The 24,346-nt window shown below is 42.0% G+C and overlaps 1 protein-coding gene across 19 annotated transcripts in view; it reads left to right on the top strand.

Annotated features, from left to right (window-relative positions):
* Positions 1-24,346, top strand: part of OBSCN (obscurin, cytoskeletal calmodulin and titin-interacting RhoGEF) — a 276,095-nt gene that overhangs the window by 164,167 nt on the left and 87,582 nt on the right. For 18 of the 19 annotated variants that reach the window (XM_067530494.1, XM_067530493.1, XM_067530487.1 and 15 more), the window contains 11 exons: positions 1,636-1,908; positions 6,536-6,808; positions 9,763-10,050; positions 11,533-11,802; positions 13,636-14,991; positions 16,076-16,354; positions 17,185-17,263; positions 19,540-19,664; positions 23,098-23,295; positions 24,105-24,137; positions 24,239-24,337. In XM_067530494.1, coding sequence (XP_067386595.1) covers positions 1,636-1,908; positions 6,536-6,808; positions 9,763-10,050; positions 11,533-11,802; positions 13,636-14,991; positions 16,076-16,354; positions 17,185-17,263; positions 19,540-19,664; positions 23,098-23,295; positions 24,105-24,137; positions 24,239-24,337 — 3,273 coding nt within the window. The remainder of the gene's footprint in view (positions 1-1,635; positions 1,909-6,535; positions 6,809-9,762; positions 10,051-11,532; positions 11,803-13,635; positions 14,992-16,075; positions 16,355-17,184; positions 17,264-19,539; positions 19,665-23,097; positions 23,296-24,104; positions 24,138-24,238; positions 24,338-24,346) is intronic. The other variant, XM_067530485.1, reaches the window with a different exon arrangement.

Here is a 24,346-nt window from a genome sequence, read left to right as displayed (position 1 = left end):
GCCTGCCATTTAAAACTATTGCATTTATTGCACCGGAATATCCAAGTGATCAAAGCAAATAACAGAGCACAGCAGATTTGATGTTTTAATAACTTGTTTTCTACTATTTGCATATGGGATTCTTGCTTTCAACGACGGGGTATGTTGTTATGATCAGAAATAATAATGCTCCTTCTTTGGTTTCTGAACTGTGGGCTTGTGCTCAGTTAAAAAGCCATGTTGTTATATATTATAATGCTCTTTACTTTGGTAGCTCCTTCCATCTTAGGGTCTAAGAGCACTTACCAAGGATTAATGAAATTAGTCTTAAAATGTCCCAGGGGTGCAGAGATCTGCAGGTGTCAACATTTTACATATGATGAAAGTGAGACAGAGAGAGTTAAATGGCATGGATATATTCACACAGGAATGCAGTCTTGCCTCTGAATACTGTCCTGTGCTCTTGTCACCAGACCATTGTTCTTAAATATTCAAGTTGGAAAATTCTTGAACTTCAGAAAAACTGATTTGGTTTTGCTAGAGAATAAATCAATATTAATTTTCTAGGTGACAAGCAATTGCACGTGGACGATCAATGACCAATGGCCAATATGGTTACTAAACGGGAGTGGTTGTCCCATTAACATGATGATGTATTATAACATCGATCATGATGACCATGGTACATAACTCATGTGAAAGTTGCAAATTTCATTTTTTACATGGTGCTCACCCAACTCTGTACAAAATTTGCACAGTAGTGTGTGCCTAATGTGCCTATGCAATTCACCTGGTTGTGCACACAAATTGAGGATATGTGCATCAAACTAGTTGGTTGTGTACAGCTATCAGTTGGGGCATGCAGTTGTAGTAGTTATGCATGCACATCTGTGCACATTATTACACACACAATGGCCCTGACACTCAGATTAGAAAATAAGGTCCTGGACGTGTGTCAAAAGAATTTGGTAATAATTAGAAAGTTACTACTGAAAAAATGTTATCGACGCAATAAATTGTAATTTTGCAAATGACTTTTAGTTGTACAATTTGCAAAAATCCTTGTTGATTTAGATTACAAATATCATTGCATTGACCAACAGTAGTCTGCTGAGATAAGGACCTGTGTTGTATAAAAGGTGGTAAGATTTTAAAATGAGCTTCCTATCAGTTTCAAATCTCTCTGGCTATGACATTAATTATGCATATGGGGGAGGTTGGCAAGAAAAGATTCCTGTTGTGCACAAAAGGAAACTGGCTATACCTTGTATTTTTGGACTGGGGATGACTTTTTGCATTAATTTCCATTGAACAATGGTTCAGTTCATACAAACAATATGATTTTGTTCTTCATTTATAAAGATATAGGTCAGGTTATTTGATAAATGTTGAATAAAGCCAGAAGGAAACACAGTGTAAGATTAATTTTAATTCTTGTTAAACATCATCACTGCTGTGAATGTTTTTTAAACATAATGTTGTGTTAGGTTGGCACTGAAATTAAAAGGAGAAACCACAAGATAACTTTCCACACAGGATGCCCTCATGTCAGTTTCCAGGTGATGGGAATTATATAGTGTGTTCCAAGGCTCACTAATACTCAAAAGTGTGCTAGCAAAATAACTAACGTTGTTGATCATTTTCCTTTTACATTAGCCAAGAACAGTATTGTCAAGGGTTTGGAGAATGTGGAAGCCATGGAAGGTGGTGAAGCCCTGTTTGAGTGCCATCTTTCCAAACCAGAGTGCTACAATTACAACTGGCTGATTGATGATGAGCCTGCCAAAACCACAGAAAACATTGAGATGGTTTACTTTGAAAATGGACGCAGGCATCTTCTCCTGTTGAAGAACCTCACTCCCCGGGACAACTGCAGGGTGACTTTCCTGGCTAGTGATGCAGTGACGTCTGCATTCCTGACTGTGAAAGGTAACACAAAACTGCGGTTGGAGTGCTAGTTTTCTGGTTTGAAAGGCTGGACAGCTCAGAAAAATATTTGTTGAGTGCCAGAGCTGAATAGTTCATGAGTAGCATAGGTCATGGGCTCCCTGCATAACTTTTGCTTCCCACAGAGAAATGTTTTATTTTATACTTTACTTTTTATGTTTTGTGTGCCAAGCACTTATGCATATGCCACATCAAATATAACACTTATAAAATGTTCAAATGAGCTAGAAACAAGCAATGTTCATATAGGCAGAGAGAATTCTAATGGGTCACAGATATAGATATTTCAAGGGTTCACAGATTACAGTTTACATCGTGGTCATCATAATTATTATCATTATTATTATTAATTACATTAGTTCCTAGAGGCCCCAGTCAGTTAGGCACAGTACAGACATAGAATAAAAATCAGTCGCTGCCCCAGAGAGCTTTGAATCTATTCATATACCAACGCAACAGTGGGTGTATTAAAGAAAAGAATGAGGCTGATGACAAGGTGAACATTGAAACAGTCCTGATTAGGTTAAGTAGAAATAGCAGCAGACCAAACAGCCGAGCCAGTGTCGACTGATTTGTAGGCATCATGGCAAAGGTGAGTATACTTTGAGCAACTTCTGTTGGTTGTGGAACACGATCACGTACATTTATTTCTGCTACTCAGCGGAAATGAATCCTTCTCAAACATATTTTATCAGTTTCTCTGTGGTCTGCCTATCCATCACTTGTGTTTCTATATTTTAGGACTTGCTTGTACATTCACTCATTATACATCCTGATTGACGTGGCCCAACCTGAATAACCTCTATTCTTGTTCCCTTTGCAATATGCTGTTTTCGCGAACTGTACCATATCTCATCTTACCATATTTTACTCATGAGCTTTGCAAAGCATTCCTGCTATGAGGGAATGCATCTGTTTTTCAATCTGAAACGGAATCTCACAGCCATGCAACATTATAAAATCATAGCTGCAGGATATTGGGGTTTTTAGCTTCAGTTTTCTGCTCGCCCACATCTTGTTCAATCAGTCACATGCATCTACTGCTAATTCTTAAACCAAATTCAGCCTTGGTGTAAACAGATTCAACTCCTTTGAAACCAATGTAATTCACATGTTTGCACTAGGGATAAATGTGGCTCCTTTATCTAAGTATCTATTTCATGTTCTGCCTCTCCATCTATGCTAATTGGGATGCCCAGATATGTGAACTTCTTTGTGCTAGTTATCTGCCAAAGAATCTCTCCTTCTTTAAATTCTGTTGTACAACTAGTATGATCTTCATCATCACTGCATTGATCTCTGTGACCTTTGTGAACTCTGCTTGTCCCTCTGATGTCTTGGAAAGCAGGGCAGGACTATGTACAAACTCAATCAACAGTTTGCCTTCCCTGATAATTCCTAAACAGTTCTCCTCTTTAGCCCTTACCTACTTCAATTGAATGCCAAAGAGATGATAATGCATGGCAGATGCAGTCTTGTCTCGCTCTAGATTTTATGTCAAAACAGCCTTAATTTTGGTGGGCTAGCTTTAAAAGGAGCCACTGTCAAATGCATGTTATGGTAATTGTAAAAGGCTCTGATATTTTCAATAGAAATTGACCCAGATCCCAAACACCTCAGAATTTCAGAAGAATTTGAACACACCTCTGACCTTTATGGCTGACCTGTTTCCTGTAATAGGCCAAAGCAAAAGCGACCCTTAAATTTTGGATTTGAGTTTGAACTGTGAGGATCTGGCCCATCTCTAATTTATTTTATTTTGTTTACTTCTAACCATCTAAACTATGGTTATTTCATCATACTGCTTTGAGTTTATTTTAGGTTATTTTTTTAAATTCTCCCTTAATCAGGTGGATTGAATGTCTTCGTACGTTACAATCACAGCTGAGTTACAGTGCAAAGACGCACTGCAAATTAACCTTTGACACTTCAACCGCTGGGCCTTTGTTTTTGGTGAAGTTTGATGTGGCTACTTAATCATCACTATAAATCCCATCTATCAACAGTCTTTTGGCACCATTACTTCTATGGCACCATTGGAAAATTGTTCAAGTAGGGCATGAGTGCAGGCTGACGAATTATTTGGGACTGCCTTGTCTACCGCTAGTCAACACTGCAAGGTTTGTGAAGTGGCTAAATTGTGATAGTTACCTCAAATTTACATGTAATAAGAAACCTTTATTTATACATAATGTATAGTAAATAAAACTTGGTTCATGTATTGGAGTGATTGCATTGCCTCATGACCCTGTCAAACATGCTGCTTCTCGGCTAAAGGTAACCATATAGGCTGCAAACAGGTTGGATATGTCTCTCCATCTTTATCTTTTGGTTGCCATTTTGTTGAAACTATACTGTGTCTTTCAGCCTTCCTTATAGTTCAGCTACTGGAAGTTCAATGTTGTTTTTGATTCATCAGAGTTTTCAACTGGTCTTCCATTGTTTTTTCTCTTATCTATTTATGTGCCATCTTATTTTTTCCATGTAAGCCATGCATACTTCCTCCCACGCTTCACAGTCCAGCTTGCTCTCCAAACCTTCTTGCTGTAGTGACTGTATATCAGCTCTCGGGTTGGTGATACACCAGTGTCAAAAATCTAATTCTTAAACTGAGATGGAACTTTTTCTTCAGTCTTTCAAAGGTTCTCCACATAGTTTTGTTGTTTCCCTCCAATCTATCTTGGTGTGGAATAGCATCCCTCAGTTGAACTGAGTAGATATACGCCCCAGTAGCTCCTAATTCTTTTCTGTCTATGGTGATCTTAGCTGCTTTTTTGTTGTGATTGAACATTGTTTTCTGTATTATTGCATCTTCCATTCTTTCTATATTTCCATCATTTCCCTCATCTGTTTTTTCTGCAGACAGAATTTGATCCAGCCCTTTATAAAGGGTGTAGAGTTAAAATAATGCTTTGAGAACTCAGGGCTTGTATACATCTTTTATCGTCATGGCATGCACAATATATCCGTTTTTTGTTGAGGGAGATGGATTCACAGTCACAAACTTACACAGTTGTACAAAGTATCTATCTCAGTCTTAGCTGTCCAGCCAAATAATTTCAACTAGATATAAAGAACAGCATATGTGTTACTCACTATTTCTTTATAATTCTTAACAAGAACATTGGTCTTCTGCACCTGCCTGGCTACACTCACAATCTCCATTTCTTATCTGGGCATCGTGTATCTCACAATGTTATGGGGCAAATGACATGTTCCTTGAAAAAAACTTGGACGATCTGATCCAGCAAAACCCTAGGCCAGTTGAGCAGCTCTTAGTTCTACGTTACCAGTTTGCAGGACCAAAACCCAGCTCACGTGAATGATTTTGCACAAAAAGTGAAATCCAACATTGCTTCAGAGTGTCCGATCATGACACTTCACGCAGTGTCCTTCACTGAATTTCATTGAGAGAAAATAGTACAGTAGAGTACGAAGTCGGGAAGAGAGGAGCTGAATTCAAAGGACAAGGGCAGTCTTCTTTCAACATTTGCTCTTGACTGCACTCACAAAGCACTTAATAGAAAAAACATGGAAATAGTGTAAGTTGCAGGTGGAAAAGAAATTCAAGAGCAAAATTTGAAACCATTTGAAATCCCTTAAACACCATTCTAGTGAAATTCTTCTCTGTTTGAGAAGGAAAAAGTGAGGACATTGGTTTCAGTTGGTTTTATTTGCTGGACAGAGACGAAAGGTTGCTGACTGCTGTGGTGTGAAATGTTCTTCTTGGGTAGGAAACAGTGAGGGAATGTCTCCTAAATAAAATTACAGAACAGGGGAAAAGATTGGATGAGGATGAACCAGTGAAGGAAGATTTTTATAAGCTTTTTTAGTTTGTGCTTTACAGATGATTGGGCCCACAAAACCAACAAGCTTGGGGAGTGTTATGAATTCACCATCATTTCAGGAATTTTCCCAAAATGTCAGGAAATAGTCATCTTTGTCCTATTGAAAACTGCCAGTTGCTTGTGCAAAACTCCCCAAGCAAGAAAAAGTGCTTTGGAATTTTTTGACTGAAACTGGGAAAAGTCCTGAAGCCTCTGGGTGTGCTTTTAGCTGTGAAACTTGGCACACATTGATTATTACCAATAAGGCACAGGTGGACTGTAGCACCAACACAGAGCCCCAGTGACTTTAATGGGGTTTGGCACCAGTAAATAGATCCACCTGCACATGAGCATGCGGCATCTGGGCTAAAGCTGGACAAAAACAGGAGGCTACAGCCACAGATCTGAAGGAGCTCTCCTAATAGCTTTGGCAGTCTAACTTCTAAGGTTGCCTAGGGAGGTGGTGGAATCTCCATCCTTAGAGGACTTTAAGGCCCAGCTTGACAAAGCCCTGGCTGGGACGATTTAGTTGGGCTTGGTTCTGCTTTGAGCTGGGGGTTGGATTGGATGGCCTCCTGAGGTCCCTTCCAACCCTAATCTTCTATGATTCCTGCCACCTCTAACCAGATTACATAACCTAGACCTTAGAAAACTCATCAGGTTCTTGTGCCAGCCCATGTGACCTAGCTGTCAAAAGATTCTGCAAGAAGATCAAGTATAAATCTTGGCATTTAATCTTTGCTTCAGTATCTCGGGGTTTGATCACCTATTTCTAACTGCAGGCTGGCGGCTGGACATTTTGCAGCCTTTGGTTGACACCGAAGTCACTGCTGGAGACCAAGCTACACTGAGCTGTGTTTTAAGTGAAGCAGTGCCAGTCAACGAGGTTGCCTGGTATACCAATGACATGGATATCCAACCAGATGAGAACTGGGAAATGCAGGCAGATGGAAACAGCTACAAACTTATCCTGAGAAAAGCCCAACCACATCATTCTGGAGAGGTGACATTTGCTGCAAGGGATGCAGTCACATCAGCCACATTATCTGTAAGAGGTAGGTTCATTCGATGTAAGTTTCTGTTAATTCTAGCCATTAGCACTTGCTTTCTCAGCCTAGAGGATCAAGCTGTATCGCTCTGATTTTCTTTCACCTGTGCTGATTTCTGTTTCTCCTTCCCACAGCCACACATACCAGCTTTTTCAGGTTTCATACGTTTCTGCTGTGCTGTTTTGCTCTGACTGTAAACATTTTGTCTCATCGAATGGAAATTAAGCCAACTAGCGATGAGATCTTTTTTCTTTTTCTAGTGTTTCCTTAGCTGAAATCCACCATTTTGTAACCTGCAGTTCGTCTGTAAGAACTGTACGTACCTGCGGGTAAACCAATTTTCTGAGAAAGTTGTCTCTATCATTTTTTAAAACAATACTTTGCAAACTTACCAGCCTGATGGAAAGTTGAATTAGAGTCAACTAGGAAAAATGACCAAGAAAATAATAGCACTTCAAAATGTGCTATTTTACTCTGTATTTTCATGGTCAGTCTCATTGATGTGTAACAATACTTTACTTGAGAGTGCACAGATATCTTGCTGCTCATATTTAATAACAAATTAACTGTTGGCCTTTTAGGTCCTCTTTGTCATCATGAGACAAATTTTCAATAATGACTTTCTAATTTTCTAATAATGACTTCCAAATCGGGGTGCGTAAGCAAACAGCATTTGGCATGCACATCAGGTTACAAGACTTTGGGAGTTGTATAAGTAAACCCAGACAAGAAGCTGATAAATTGCAAATCCAAGACTTGCCAGTCAAATTGGAGTTTTTAGATGCCCAAAATTAGAGGCCACGCTTCAGCCTTATTTAGCCTTAATTTCACGGTAAGAGATACTGCTCTGCCACATAGTGGCAGGTTATTTTCTCAGCAAACAACCATGGAATTTTAACAAGAGTCCTGTAGCACTTTAAAGACTAACAAATTAAATTTCTGCAGGCATAAGCTTTCGTGGGCTGCAACCCACTTTGTCAGATGCAAGAAATAGAAATCAGATGGGGGTACATATATACATCCAAGGGTAAGGAACAACAGTCGGGAGGGTAGGTGTTAGCAAAGTCCATTCAGTTAGAGTAGATGAGGCCTATTCACAACCATTGATTAGAAGGTGAGAATGTGTGAACAGTGACAATTACTTCTTGTAATGAGAGAACCATTCCAAGTCCCGATTCAGACCCAGTTTGATTGTGTCAAGTTTGCAGATGAGTTCCAGCTCTGCAGTTTCTCACTGAAGTCTGTTTTTGAAAATTTTTTTTGTAGAAGTATGGCAACTTTCAAGTCAGCTACAGAGTGTCCTGGGAGATTGAAGTGCTTTCCGACTGGTTTATGGATGTTACCATTTTTTATGTCTGATTTGTGTCCATTTATTCTTTTGCATAGTGACAGTCCAGTTTGGCCAATGTACATGGCAGAGGGGCATTGCTGGCACAGGATGGCATATATTACATTAGTAGATGTGCAGGTGAATGAGTTCCTTATGGTGTAGCTGATGTGGTTAGGACCTGTGATTGTATCACTAGAGTCAATGTGGGGGCAGAGCTGGCAATGGGGTTTGTTGCAGGGTTAAGTTCCTGGGTTAGTGTTCTTGTTGTATGGTGTACGGTTGCTGAGTATTTGCTTCAGGTTGGGGGGCTGTCTGTAAGCAAGGATAGGTCTGCCTCCCATGGCTTGAGTGAGTGAGGGATCATCTGCTGGGATAGGTTGTAGATCCTTAATGATGTATTGGAAAAATTTTAGCTGGAGGCTGTAGGTGATGGCCAGTGGTGTTCTGTTGTTTTCTTTGTTGGGTCTGTCCTGTGGTAGGTGACTTCTGGGTACCCATCGGGCTCTGTCAATTTGTTTCTTCACCTCCCCAGGTGGATATTGTAGTTTTAAGAATGTTTGATGGAGATCCTGTAAGTGTTTGTCTCTGTCTGAGGGATTGGAGCAAATCCAGTTGTTTCTTAAGGCTTGGCTGTAGACAATGGATCGTGTAATGTGTCCAGGGTGGAAGCTGGAGGCATCAAGGTATGTATTGTGGTCAATTGGTTTTTGGTATAGGGTGGTATTAATGTGACCATCCTTTATTTGTATTGTAGTGTCCAGGAAGTGGATTTCTTGTGTGGACTGGTCCAGTCTGAAGTCGATGGTGGGGTGGAAGTTATTGAAATCCTGGTGGAATTCTTCGAGGGGCTCTTTCCCATGTATCCCCTCTATAACCTTTAGCCCAGTGGTTAGGATGCTTGTAGGAGACAGAGATTTGAATCCCTGCTCTAAATCAGACAGAGAAGATTTGAAGGCACATCTCCTACCTCCCAGGTGAGTGCCTTGATCAGCCATGTATTGAGTCATTCTCACTCTCTCTCTCTTTCTCACCCAATGACTATGTAAGCAGTTATACAACGTGAAACAGCTTCTACTGGAGAGATTGAGAGAATCCCACTCCAGAATAGCCTGTCACCAGGCTGCTCACCTGGGAGGGGGAGACCTAGATTCAAGCTGGGTCTCCCACGTCCAAACATGTGCCCTAGCCACTAAGGACAGATTGACACACAATTTTCTGGCCAGGAAAAGCTTTTTTCCCAGCCGATATTAATTGGGTCACATTCGCCAGTTGTTTCGGAGCAGCCAAAAATGCATTTTTTTGATGAATAAACTAGTCATCTGAAAAATTTCACCCAGCTCTGTTACCATAGATTACGTGTCACTGCCTGCAGAAATTTGTTCGTCTTTAAAGTGCTACAGGACTCTCGTTGTTTTTGCTGTATACAGACTAACATGGCCACCCCTCTGGAACTTTTCAAAGATGTGTCTGATTTTCCCAGGCACACTGCAGCTCAGATTCATGGTGAGAGAGGTACTGAATATGTCACTTAGATTTCCCCTCATTGCTTATAATGAGGGCTTATTCGTAATCTCATTAAAAAGCAACAGCATTTATTTTATACATCACTGGAACTCTGTTGTGCCCTCAGCCCTCCCTGATCCCCCTGAAGATCCAGAGATTTTAAGTAAGAGCAGCCACTCTATAACTCTGTCCTGGTTCACACCGCTGAGCGATGGTGGCTCTGGCATCCTAGGCTACAATGTTGAGAGGAAAACACCCGAGAGTGGCTGGCAGCAATGCAACAAGGAACTTATACAAAACACGGAGTTTGTTGTGGACAATCTCACGCCAGGCAAGCCGTACAGATTCCGCATTTCAACTGTAAATAAAGTTGGTGCTGGTGAACCAGTGCATTTACCTCAAATTGTTCAGCTAGGTGAGAAGTCCCATAATGCACTGCGAGCTGTTACAGGCCTGTATTTCGCATGGCATGCCCGCTTCACACATTCAAGAGACCTCACATGAGAGCTAAGCGTCCACCCCGCAGCATGTTTCAGTGTTTAGCAGCAAACACAATATAGTGAGTTTTGGAGAAAAGGTTGGTAAATTGTTTCGGGCAGAAGCAAAGTGAAACCTGCTGTGTTGTTTATCTACTTGATGTCTTTCTCTCCACACTGCAGCACTCTGTCTCATGGCCTGCAATGCATCTCTGTGTTTTGTCCGATCAATGTAAGATTCTTTTTTCATGAAGACCAGATGGAATGACTGAAACAGGGCATGCTGTGGAATGGCTAAATTACTGTGACTGATGACAGCTCAGATATTAGTGTGCATGCAAGGGGGAGACGTTGCTTCTTAATGTGCCTCTTTCTCTACAAATATAATATTTATATATCTCTTGTAATTAACACCTTGACAAAATACCTGTGGATACCAATTCGCAGTTGCTTAAGTGTCGATTTGTGAAACCCCAGTGGTCATGGAGAGAGAAGAAGCTGCCATTTCAGTTATCTCTAAGTTGTTTTTTTGTAAAGCCTCTTTCTACCTTCTAATGCAATGGCGGCTGCTTCTTCCTAAGTGATTTTGCTTTGTATTGTTTCTTCTTATCTTTTTTGAAAACCCCTGGCAAGTTAAGTTCTGAAGAGGTGGGAAAAAGAACATTTAAAAAACACATTTGCCCATTTTTCTTTTTTCAGTCAAGTCTGGCTCAATTAAATGTGTTCATCTCAAGTGCACTTTGGATACTGGTACCATGCTAATGTCATGCCATTTAGAAGGTCATCTGCCAAAGTGATGAATATAAGAAGACATTTTCTCTCTATTTTAAAAGCTGCTGGCTCAGTCATTAGAAATGAGAATGAAGGTTTCATCATGTTTTTCGAAACCTGAGGTGGAGGCAGCTTTCAAGATCTTTTTTTATAAGAAAAATCTTTTTTCTTTGTTGGAAAAGTTTTTTCTTCAGTAGTTTAAGGGAGCACCACTTCAACTGGCTCTAAGCTTCTAATTTACAGTTAGAGCATATAGGAATTGTAAGGCAACTACAAGGTGCTAGATCTTAGTGAGGAGTATGTGGGAGACTTGGTAAAAGTAGGTAATGACCTATACGCACAGAAACATAAAGGGTGAAAGGCTTCTGCATGTAGCTGTGAACTAATGTGATCTGATCTTCTTGGAGAGCTTTTATGGTGTCACAATAATTCTTGCATTACCTTTAGACGTTGTAAACTCTAAATTACAGCAGTTTTTTTTCCATTTACCTTCCAATAATTATCTGCAACAGTTAAAGAAAAATTCTAAAACACCAAAATTCAGAGCTTGGGTACTTTACAGGCTCTGATGTTTTCCCCCTGTCGGGCTCCATAAAGCAGATAGGGATGTGCATTCATTGATTTTAATGCCCTCATTTTTATCATTGCAGAGCCTCCATTTACAGTCATTCGCCCCTTAGTAGGTAAGTCAGTCGCGGAAGGCGGTCTAGCTCTGCTGGAGTGTGAATTTTCAAGAGAGACCCAAGAGGCAATCTGGGTCAAAGGAAAAGAACAAATGCAGCCTGGAGGGAGATATGAAATGAAGTCTGATGGCAAGAAGCAGACGCTCATTATTCGTGCATTTAAACCCGAAGATCAAGGATTGTACACCTGCATGATTTCTCCAGATATCAGATCCTCTGCCCGTCTGTCTCTTGAAGGTACAACAAGTGTGTGTTTGAGAGCTTTTATTAGTTCTAATTAAGGACACATGGTAGCTTCTCCATTGTTAAGATTGGAACTGAGTTCCTGTTATAAGTTCAATATTTGTCCTCCTGCTAAATCCACAAACATATCAGCCTCAAAATTATTACATTGTGTCTGTCATGGAGGTAGAATTTGTCTAATTTTGAAGCGATCAGATAAGAATTTCCTGATTGATGATACATTTTTAAATGGACACGTTCACCAGAGTCCCAAACCCTTTTGCCACTTTATAGGTAAGAGGAAAAACCAAAACACACAAAAAAGAAGAGAGCCATTTTAGTTCACTGGAGTAATATAGTCAATCTCTTAGTGCATAGGGCTGTTTATTACACTCTAAATGTAAGTCATTAAGGTTTTAAATTGTAATGTCCAAGTGTCTCATTGACTCCCACAGGCATAAAAAAGGTCACCAGAAACTGCTGGAGACTTACTGGTAAGCTCTCGTTTACAAAAGGAAAGTAAGTCTCTCGCTCTTTTCCATTCACGGATAGCGCTCACAGTGCAATCCAATGGACAGAGAGTCTTCTCAATGCAAAGAATTGTGAATTGTTTCACAAAAATGAGCGTAGTAAGATAAGCTGTAGGTAAATTAAAACACAGTAAGAAAAATGGTGTTCACCGCATTAGAAAATTCCTCGAATGCTTTTTTGCCAGATCCTCACTTGAGACCAACGGTGGCGAGAGAGAATTAAAATGGAGTTTATTGGTTTCCTCAGGAGACATCACTGCTTAGTCAAAGCACAATAAGTGTATTTATTCCATACACGAGAAGTAACCAGACACTTTCATTCTGAATTGCTTTCCTGTCAGGAAAAACAGTGAGAGAGTGCAAAAGTAAAGTCTCCGTGAGAGAGCACAGAGTGTGGAACTCCTCTGGGACAGGCTGCTGCAACTCTGAGGCAGAGAGGCAGCATTTTTAGAAATTAAAAAATTCATCCATTGCAATTTAGACTTTCCTCGTTTGGTGCCAGGGCACCTCTTGAAAAGGCTTTGCTTCCCTAATGTCATTAATAAAGTTGAAACACATAATGCAGATAAAAATAGTGTTGGCAAAAACTTTTGGACTGAAAATATTTTTCTGTGCCCCCAGACAAATGCATAAGGTGGAGAGAGGTGTAGAATGTGGGACTTCCTCTCAAATTCTCCAATGAGAATCAGTGTGGTGTTACAATACATGTTTTCACTGATCTTCTGCAGGTTGCTCAGGGATGCAACCCCATGCTCTGGGTGTCCCTAAACCTCTGACTGCCAGAAGCTGGGACTGGACAACAGTGAATGGATCACTCGATAAATTGCCCTGTGCCGTTCATTCCCTCTGAAGCCTCTGGCACTGCCCATTGGTGGAAGACAGGGTACTGGGCTAGATGGACTATTGGTCTGACTCAGTATGGCCGTTCTTATTTCCTCCTGTGGCTTTCACTGCAGGTCCTGTGGGATATCGTTTCCATGGAGTATGCTCAACAAAAAGCTAGACAGCTTTCAGATTCAGAAAGTGACTGCATATAAGAAGTTGAGACAGACATTGTGGGGGTTGCACAGGCATAAACGAAGGCAGGATTTGGCCCACCAGTTTTAAGCATATGGTGGGGGGGTGGGGAATTTGTACAAGGCTTGGCCCTATTTCGTTGCTAACATATGTGCCTTTTGCTTTATAGCTAAAATGCAGTGGTTAATTTTAATTTCAGGGATATTTTGATGCCTGGATTTGGAATAGCATTTTCGTGTGATTTTTACTTGCCTTACTCACATGTTCTATCTTAATGTCTTACCAACCGCATCCCAATTAGTTCCCACAGTGGCAATGCCAAAAGACACAGTCCAGGAAGCACCTGAACTGACTGAACTTGTAGAGATGGTGGATGGGCATCTCCAACCCAGCTTGCCTCCTGAAGCTGCTCAGGAGGGGGACCTTCACCTCCTCTGGGAAGCTATTGCCAAGAAGCGAAGAATGAGTAGGGAGCCAACCCTGGATTCCATCAGTGAAGTGCCAGAAGAGGATGATAAACTTCATAAGCTGAAGAAGGAAGAAGCGGAGTCTCATTATTACTCAGAAGAATACTCCACCTGCGATGAGCTGACTAAAACTGGAGAAGCGGACTTCTCTTTCACGAGCTCAGACGATGAATCTAGGGCTGGGACGCCTTCGCTAGTTAACTACCTGAAAAAGGCTGGAAAATCTACCATTAGCATTGGTAGCAAAGTTCAGACGGTCTCCACCAGTAAATTCTGGAAACACTGGGAACAGTCGGGTACTGACACTACAGAGTCTGCACTCCCTGCTAAACCAGCTGAACCAGAAATCACAGAAGATTTAGATGACCCTTCCATGAATAAAGCAGCTATGAAAATTCAGGCTGCTTTCAAAGGGTACAAAGTGAGGAAGGAGATCAAACAGCAAGAATGTCCCATGTTTGGCGATACCTTCAAAGATTATTGTGGTGAGCCAGGAGGCACGCTCCACCTTGAGTGTGTGGCTCTCAGCAAAACCGATATGAAGGTCCAGTGGCTGAAAGACAATGAGGAACTTTCAGATGGGCGCCACTATCACATAGACAACTACAGCGATGGAACTTGCTCCTTGATTATCACTGGCCTAGACATGCAAGACACGGGAAAATATACCTGTGAGGTATCTAATAAGTTCGGCAAGGTTTCCCACAGCGCTAATGTGGTGGTCGGTACACAGGCGCCGGATGTTCTTCGTAAGCACAAGCAAGTCAGAAACATCCCTGACAGTGAGACGGAGAGCTCTTCTGGCAGCGAAATGGATGATGCTTTCCGTAAAGCAGGAAGGAGGCTTCACAAGCTCTTCAAGTCCAAGATCTCGACAGAGATGTCCGATGTGGAGGAGGAGCTCTTTGTCAGCGCGGATGAAGGGGATGTAGAGGTGATAGACCATCAGACCTATCGCGAGGATGATCAGTTCATCTACATCAAGTTTGAAATCTTGGCTGAAGCAAAAACAGCAGCCAGCCGGTTCAGAGAGATGTTTGCTGCTCTTGGTATCCCAGTTGAGATTGATATCCTGGACCAAGGCCTTAAAAAAATAGAGCTTCGCATAGGGAAAGCAAGACCGCCTGCTCCAGGGCAGCTTCAGCCCTTGAAGAAAAGACCTCCACCGGCTTTACTGACTTCCGATACAGGTTAGCAAGGCATGCTAAGTTCTTATTTAATAATCATATTTAGAACTCATCAAGAAATTATTTCTCCCCACAACAATTTTCTTTAAAATGTGGGGGTTTTGAAAACCTGAAAACAGAGATTTTTATTTTTTTTTTTTTACTAAAATTTCCATTGAGTCAAAAGCCTTTTTTCATTGTAAAAATGATTTGAGGGAAAAATTGTATTCATTCTCATAATGAAACACACAATAGCATTCATACAGTGCTTTAAAACCATCAGTTAACTCAGCAATACTCAGAACACTTCTTTTGGGATAGGAAAGCATTCTCAGCCCCATTTTACAGAGGGAGGGGCTGAGCTTAACTTTAGCTGCAGTGTTTGGGATAGCTATACGAGAATAAATTAGTGCTTTTTACAAGGCAAGTTCTACTTATTAGAGTTGGGAGCGAGAGGGGCGGAAAGCGCTTTTCCCGTTCCTTGAAGATTTCAAGATATCAAAACATTTTCCAGTCCTGAACCGGGTCAAAAACCAAAATCTTGAAAATTTTCATGAACTGAAAATCAGGGGAAAATATCCCTTTGGGTCCATCTAAATGTTTTTTCCATCAATAATCTTGGAGTGTTTTGGTCTGATCATTTCAAAACATTTTGTTTTGATTTTGACCATTTTTTACTTTTTTTGTTTTTGTTTGTTTACTATAATGAACTGAAATTTTTAAATAAAAATGTATTTTGGAACTGAAAAACTGGAATTTTTCTTTTAGAAAATGTTGAAATGAAACAATTTTTAAAAATTCCAACATTTTCCAAGTCATGAAACATGTAAAAAAACTGACCCTTTCGCACAAAAGGTTTTGGGTTTGTTGAAGTGGCATTTGCTGATTGAAAAAAAACATTTCACTGGAAAATTCCCAGCCGGCTTTACTACTTAGCGGTTTATATTATGAAGAAAGGGCATCTCTATATTATTTTTAAATGTGCAAATCAGCACAGCTGCAAGTTCTGTCCTTTGATACATTGTGCAGCAGCATTCTTGAAATGCATCTTTACCAATTAACACAGCCATCTGTTTCCTTTCCTCTCTTCCAACTGTACTGCATTCAGCGCCTATGTTCATAACTGAGCTTCAAAACCAGGAGGTGCAGGATGGCTACCCCGTCAGCTTTGACTGTGTTGTTATTGGCAAACCTTTACCTACCGTGCGCTGGTTCAAGGATGGGAAAGTTATTGAAGAAGACGACCATTATATGATCAACGAAGACCAGGAAGGGTGCCACCAACTGATCATCACTGCTGTGGTCCCTACTGACATGGGTGTCTACCGCTGCCTCGCTGAAAACAACATGGGGGTTTCTTCAAGCAAGGCTGAGCTAAGAGTGGACTGTGAGTCTTGAGGAATGATTGAAAAGGCTGAGACAGCCATAATATTAATGGAGATGTGGGAGTGGTATTTGAGTAAAGATGCATGTTGATTATAATATTATGCATAATATTAATGGGGCATGTGACTGATGTTTGATAAAGATACATATGTACATGTTTATTCTTGCTGATCTGAATAAGTGCATCTCATTGGCAGAAAAGTAACTAGTATCACCCCTCAGGTCACTTCTTATTTTCACTCCTTTCTGCTGGGATAATTGAGGCTTTGCTAATAAAAATGGAGCTGAAGTAGCTGTAAGTTTAATGATTTTGTGGGGTGTTTTTTTTCTCGTTATTATGGCACGTGTTTGAGGGGATGCAGCTTTTGGCAGGGTTGTCACCGGTGCAAATGGATTAGTTCATTCCTGAGCACATTCATTCCCAAAGGCCAGAGAAATCTCAGATGAGAAATGCACCATGGGCCATGCCAAGTGCATGGGGATCTGAGCTTGGATTCCCAGCTCCCTCTCTGTCTGCGAAAGCTGTCAGCATTGCGGAGACAGCACACCTATTCCTAGAGAAGAATGTTTCTCTCTCTTGCAACGCCCTCTGGCTGGCTCATGCAGTGGCCGTGGTGGGTCACAAAGGGAGACACATCCCGCTGTCCTTTGGCTAACGGGGCACCAGGTCAAGTGGGTGGAGATGAATGAGTATTAAGAAAGGGGCTCACAGAGGCTGCTGCTCCCAGTTATGAAGCCTCAGAACCGGCAATCTCTGTTAGCTGCTGTCGTTACAAACTGCAATGTTTGCAAAGTGTGGATCATGGAGAATGTCCATTTTTCATTTGTCAGTGACCAGTACCGATTACGATACAGCCGCAGATGCGACAGAGACATCGTCTTATTACAGTGCCAAAGGATATCTCTCAAGGTAAAATATGAATGAACGGAGGCTGGAAAACGGGGCACAGTGCTCATTTTTATTCATGAGTTTGGATTTATACAGGTTCAGCTGGACTCAGAAAACCATGATCATTACAGTGGTAAAGCAAAAGCTGTGTAATCTGTGAATATAATTTCAGTTCTGTGGTATCTGCTTAGAGTGGGCTTGGTTACAATGAAACATCAGCCTTGTTGTGTCTGTTTTGTGCTGCTCCGTCGGTGCAAAACAGCCAGCAGCCTGGTTGATTCAGCCCCCTGGGAATTCCTTCCTGGTGTAATGCAATCCTCAATTTGGGACTGCGAGTGGCCAGGAACAGAGGATGAGGCTGAAACTCTGCTGCACTGGCATCCGGAATGGCCATTAGAAGACACTGGCAGCTGGGTGCTCATGGCTTCTCGAAGTTATACCAGGGACTGGGCATAGCTCTGACTGGTCCTGAGATCCAATCCAGAAACACCTTTAGATCTTAGATTCATCTTTGTCCCCAACCTCTGAGCTGTGCCAGGTGTATCTTGGCCACAGCTGAGATTCTAGCCAATTGGTTTTGATGGGATTTAATGCATGTCTGATTTTACTTTTCAGCCATGTGTTGAATGGCTGGAATCCTTGGGTTGGGTTCTAGTCCCTGTTTTGACACTGATCTGCTGTTTGACTTTGGGCAGTTTGCTTAACTTCTGTGCCATAGTTTCCCTAGCTGTAAAGTGGGGATGCTGCTGCTTTCCGACCTTTGCAAAAGACTTTATTTTCAGATAAAAAGCTTGTATTATTGTAGATGGGGCTGGCAGTGCTGCCTATTATTCAGATTGCCCAGTGCTTCTCATTATAAGACCCTGTTTCTAGTCACGTATGTCTGTGTCAAACTTTTATCGTTTGGGCTAAAATTTTCATCCCAAGTGTCTGCCCAGGCTGATTTTTTTCTAAATTGCAGCCAAAATGGGTCAGCCATTTCTGAGAATGAGGCTGGGATGGGGGAGTTGGTTTGCTGATATTTAAAAAAAAAAAAAAAAAAAAAAAATTCTGGCTACCTTTGTTTTTAAAAGCTGTAATGCTCCCAACATGAAATTTGGCGGCTGTGGGGGTAACACTTCTGTCAGGGATGTATCTTTTGCTGTCCTCATGAAAATCTATCCGAGTTTGGCCAGTTTATAAGCCTTTGAAAAATCCCAATTCACTCGAGCTCGGTAGAGACTTCTTAGAATTACCAGTTAAAGTCCATAAAGATTCTGGCACCTGAACTGAAAACAGCAAGACCGTCTCTCTCGTGCTCTGAATAACTCTCCTGCTGGGCCCAGGCAGCGTGGAGGAGGAATAGAGATGGGAGCTGTACTTGCGGTGAGCAGAGTATATTGAGACACAGAGTGCAGGAAGAGGAAGGAGACCGGGACTAGGTGTTGGGGTGGGGAGGAGATGGGAACTGGGAATCACAGAAATGGGACTGGCTGGGCCAGGAGTCCGAGACAAGGAGCCAATGGGCTGACACTGAGATGAGATGAAGATCCCGGGAAGGAAGATTAGGACTGGAAGTCAGAGAGGTGGAGAAAAAGGGGGCATCTGGAGGCAGGGCGTAAGAGAGAAACCTATTGGATGAGGAGTAGGGTCACCAGATAGCAAGTGTGAAAAATCAGGACAGGGGTTGGGAGTAATAGGTGCCTTTATAAGAAAAAGCCCCAAATATTGGGATTGTCCCTTTAAAATTGGGACATCTGGTCACCCTGAGGAGGAGCCAGGAGGGATGTAATTTAGACTGTCTGGATAAGGATACTGGGACTGAGATGAGAAGCCTGAGGTTGTAGCGATTGGGACTGGGATGGGGAGCCAGTGATGGGAGAGAGAAAGGACTGGGCAGGGACAGGTTGGAGGAGGTCGGGCAGAAGGGACCACGCTTGGGTGGAATAGAAGAAGAGTCTGTGCCTACTAGAATGCACTCCTCTCTAGAGCCTAAAGTCTAACCCAGGATTCCCAGATCTCCCTATTGCTCTGCTGTCAGCACAAGCACCCTTAATTCTGGCATTTCCTAACTTCTGAGTGCTTGGCTTTGCAACCTTGATAATGTTCTTTTCATGTCGTTTTTTTGTGGGTGGTAGTTATATAACATGGCTTCACTACAGAAAATTGTCAGAACAGGCAGCTTCACTTGTTACGCTTCAGTGGTGTCAACACGCCCAGCATTTCAAGCTGAAGCTGTTGCAGACCGTTTTGATTTTCCTCACATCTTTTGGTATATGCCAACGCCTCCATTCTTTCTAACTCTAATCTATACCCAGCCGAGAACAAGAGGGTGTCGAATCCACCACAGAAGAGGAGCAGCTGCCTCAGATCTTAGATGAGCTTCACGATATTCATGTGGCCCCAGGAGCACCTTTTGCTAAATTCCACTTGAAGGTCAAAGGTAAAGGGACCTCTGACATTTACAATAGTCTCACCTTGATATCTGTGCATACGTGTGGACAAGGTTTTCGAATATACTTTTGCACGCAAATTGTGCTCCTAATTTGTGCACTCAAATACTCCATTTGCAATAGCAGCCACAAGGGTGTGAGTGCAAATCACCAGCACCTAACTGGGCAATAGTTCATGCAAAATAAGTGTTCAGTTGTATGCCCATGTTCACAATGCTTAATTGCACACACACACTTCTGTAAGTCTGCTCTTATAACTCTATATTTTTAGGTCATGAAGAGTCTGTGTGTGTTAATTGCTGTGTTGCCAGGAATGAAAAGTACAGCTTTTAAAAAATATTGTTTGCAAATATGAACCGTTGCCTTTCGTTAACATTTCACAGTAGGTTTACTGTGCACTGATTAGCTCAAGTGATAGTAACTAATGCCCAGATTGTACAATTCTTGGGATAAACCTATACAGGGGACAGGAAGCTTTGCTAAGCTGTCATGTTTCTTCCTGATCTTTCCATCAGGGTGGAGGGATTACCCCAACCCTCCCTCCCAGCCCAAAAAAGCCCAGCCCAAAAAAGCAGAAAAGTGGTTTTTGTCTCTCAGAATCAACAGATTCCCCAAAAGCCACACAGAGGATCTCTTGCTGTCCCATCTCCTGTCCCTCTTCTGTGTAGAAGACCTACATTGTAGATATGGACCCAACCCACCTTCGTGACCCAGATCCTCTTTCCACTTGCCCACCCATTCTGCCTGTGTGAACCCCTGACCTCACAGTGAAACTTCCTCAATGTCTGGGTAGATAAAGGAGAAAAACTATAGAGAGGTCACTCCCTGCAATTGTGCTTTCCTGGAGCAATTTTACTGGGCTGTTGTCATAGATTCATAGAAGATTAGGGTTGGAAGGGACCCCAGGAGGTCCTCTAATCCAACCCCCTGCTCAAAGCAGGACCAACCCCAACTAAATCATCCCAGCCAGGGCTTTGTCAATCTGGCCTTAAAAACCTTTAAGGATGGAGATTCCATCACCTCCCTAGGTAACCCATTCCAGAGCTTCACCACTCTCCTAGTGAAAAAGATTTTCCCAATATCCAACCTAGACCTTCCCCACTGCAACTTGAGACCTTTGCTCCTTGTTCTGTCATCTACTACCATTGAGAACAGCCTAGCTCCATCATCTTTGGAACCCCCCTTCAGGTAGTTGAAAGCTGCTATCAAACCTCCCTCACTCATCTCTTCTGCAGACAATATAGGCCCAGTTACCTCAGCCTCTCTTCATAAGTCATGTGTCCCAGCCCTTTAATTATTTTTGTTGCCCTCCACTGGACTCTTTCCAGTTTCTCCACCTCCTTTCTGTAGTGGGGGCCCAAAACTGGACACAATACTCCAGAGGTGGCCTCACTAATGCCAAATAGAGTGGAGTAATCACTTCCTTCATCTGCTGGCAATGACCCTACTAATGAGTCCAATACTCCATTAGCCTTCTTGGCAACAAGGGCACACTATTGACTCATATCCAGCTTCTTATCCACTGTAATCCCCAGGTCCTTTTCTGTGGAACTGCTGCTTAGTTACTCGGTCCCCAGTCTGTAGCAGTGCATGGGATTCTTCCGTCCTAAGTGCAGGACTTTGCACTTGTCCTTGTTGAACCTCATCAGATTTCTTTTGGCCCAGTCCTCCAATTTGTCTAGGTCACTCTGTTTCCTATACCTACCCTCCAGGGTATCTACCACTCCCCCCAGTTTAGTGTCATCTGCAAACTTGCTGTGGGTGCAATCCACCCCATCCTCCAGATCATTAATGAAGATTTTGAACAAAACCAGCCCCAGCACCAACCCCTGGGGCAGTCTGCTTGATACCGGCTGCCAACTAGACATCGAACCGTTGATCACTACCCATTGAGCCTGATGATCTAACCAGCTTTCTATCCATCTTATAGTCCATTCATCCAACCCATACTTATTTAACTTTTTGGCAAGAATACTGTGGGAGACGGTATCAAAAGCTTTGCTAAACTCAAGGTATATCACGTCCACCACTTTCCCTACATCCACAGAGCCAGTCATCTCATCATAGAAGGCAATCATTGGTCAAGTATGACTTGTCCTTGGTGAATCCATGCTGTCTGTTCATGATCACCTTCCTCTCCTGCAAGTGCTTCAAAATAGATTCCTTGAGGACCTGTTCCATGATTTTTCTGGGGACTGAGATGAGGCTGACTGGTCTGTAGGTCCCTGGATCCTCCTCCTTCCCTTTTTTGAAGATGGGCAATGTATTTGCATTTTTCCAATCATCCAGGACCTCCCCTGATCACCATGAATTTTCAAAGATAATGGCCAATGTCTCTGCAATCACATCAGCCAACTCCCTCGGCACCCTCGGATGCATTGCATCTGGCCCATGGACTTGTGCATGTCCAGCTTTTCTAAATAGTCCTAAACCTGTTCTTTCACCGCTGAGGGCTGCTCCCCATACTGTGCTGCCCAGTGCAGTAGTCTGGAAGCTGACCTTGGCGGTGAAGACAGAAGCAAAAAAAGCATTGAGTACTTCTGCTTTTTCCACATCATCTGTCACTAGGTTGCCTCCCTCATTCAATAAGGGGCTCCCACTTTCCCTGACCACCATCTTGTTGCTAACTTACCTGTAGAATCCCTTCTTGTAATCCTTTGTGTCCCTTGCCAGCTGCAACTCCAATTATGATTTGCCCTTCCTGATTTCACCCCTGCATGCTCGAGCAATATTTTTATGCTCCTCCCTAATCATCTGTCTAAGCTTCCACTTCTTGTAAGCTTCCTTTTTGTGTTTAAGCTCACCAAAGATTTCTTTGTTAATTGAAGCTGGTCGCCTGCCATCTTTGCTATTCTTTCTGCACGTTGGGATGGTTTGTCCCTGCGTCCTCAATAAGGTTTCTTTAAAATACAGCCAGCTCTCCTGGGCTCCTTTCTCCCTCATTTTAACCTCCAGGGGATCCTGCCCATCAGCTCCCTGAGGGGGAATCCTCCTGCCCATGGAAAAAGTGGGACTATTTTGTCTTAAATGGTCATGAAGCCAATCTCAAAGTCTCCATGCAGGCAAAGCATGACTCTGTCTGAATTTTGGCTGAGTAAGGATTTCAGAATTTGGCCTTGTATGTGTAGAAAATCAGATCCAAATATCAACATTCTAACTCTGGAAGGGGCCCAGATATCTAGATGCTGGGGGCAGAATTAAAACCTGAAAAGTACATAATAGAATTTCAATTAATAAACAGCATTTCATAAATATCTGAATCGAGCTCCTCTCTGTATGTGGGTTAGTTTCCAAGTGGACACTCTAGAACCTTGAACAAGTGGCATGGGTTAGAAATGAGCTTTCTTTGATTACACAGATGTGTCTGATTGGTTTGAGGGGCTCCAAAATCATTAGGCTCACCCCTTACATTGCTCCTTGTAGGATACCCAGAACCTCGTCTTTACTGGTTCAAAGATGGGCAGCCGTTACATGCCTCAGACCGAATCCTGAAGATTGAGAAGAAGCAGTTTCATGCACTTGAAATTCTCAATGTCACTAAGGAAGATGCTGGTCAATACTCAGTATTTATTAGCAACTCTGCAGGTTCTGCATATTCATCAGCCAGTTTGGTTGTCAAAGGTAGGTTATTGGTGTTTTTTGTTCTATCTATCTCTGTTTAAATGTTCAATTTTCCCAATAAATCCTGTAGAAAGCAAGATATTCTGGAAAATAAAATGGATAATAAGCCAACGGTGGAAGGGTGGCTTTGTGTTTAAAGCACTGGCCTGAAGTCAGGAAACCTGTGTTCTACTCCTGGCTCTTCCATGGACTTCCAGTGTGTCCTTAGGGGTATCATAACACCTCTCTTTTGACCTGATTTTGATCTTACTTGCACGTGCAGTCTAACTCCATTGTCCCCAATGCCTTCACTGGGGAATTCTGCTTAAAAACTAATGGTGTGTTATGGTCCATCTCTGAGGCCATTACTGCAGAATACTGCATTACTTTTAATAAGGGTTGAGTTTTGTCTCAGTTGTAGAAGCAGCTAGGTATAGAGCCAAAGAGATATGATTTTTTAATTATTATTAAATATCAATACTCATGGAGTTAGTAATAATGGCCAAATGATTTTGTGGTGTAATTTATATAACTGATCTTTGTCCAAATATATGATATACTAATTGAAGATTAAAACAGATTTCAGTTGCTCTTATGTTGAGTTACTATGCATGTCATTTATATTATAAAACGGCTCTTAGATGTATGCTACTAAAGAGATGAATAACAATTTCAATAAAAATATAATTTCTGTGTAATGCAGATTGTATTGAGTAAGTCCCTGAGACCACATGACCATGTGCTCGACTGTACAATTCACAGAAAGGAGACATTTGTCCTCTCTGTAGATGTAGTTTCATGGTGGGATGATTTGTTTTTCTGTATTACAGGTCCTGGTGAGAAGGAAGAACTGCCAGAAACAGGTGAGAAGAACAGCAAAATCGGTGATGATAGAACCACCAGTAACTTCTCAATAATCTTAGCATCACTTGCACTATTTCTCCATGAACTTCTTAATTTTCAGATGCTCAAGAACAGTTGGTGCCACCCAGGTTCCTGGAAAGATTTACCACTAAAAGAGTGAGGAAAGGTGCAAGTATCACCTTCTCTGTGAAGGTTGAAGGTAAACGGA

This window comes from Emydura macquarii, unplaced genomic scaffold (genome assembly GCF_026122565.2).
Source record: "Emydura macquarii macquarii isolate MOO-44397 ecotype Brisbane River unplaced genomic scaffold, CSIRO-AGI_Emac_v2 contig_3080, whole genome shotgun sequence".
Lineage (NCBI taxonomy): Eukaryota > Metazoa > Chordata > Testudines > Chelidae > Emydura > Emydura macquarii.
This window is presented reverse-complemented; position numbering and strand designations above follow the sequence as displayed.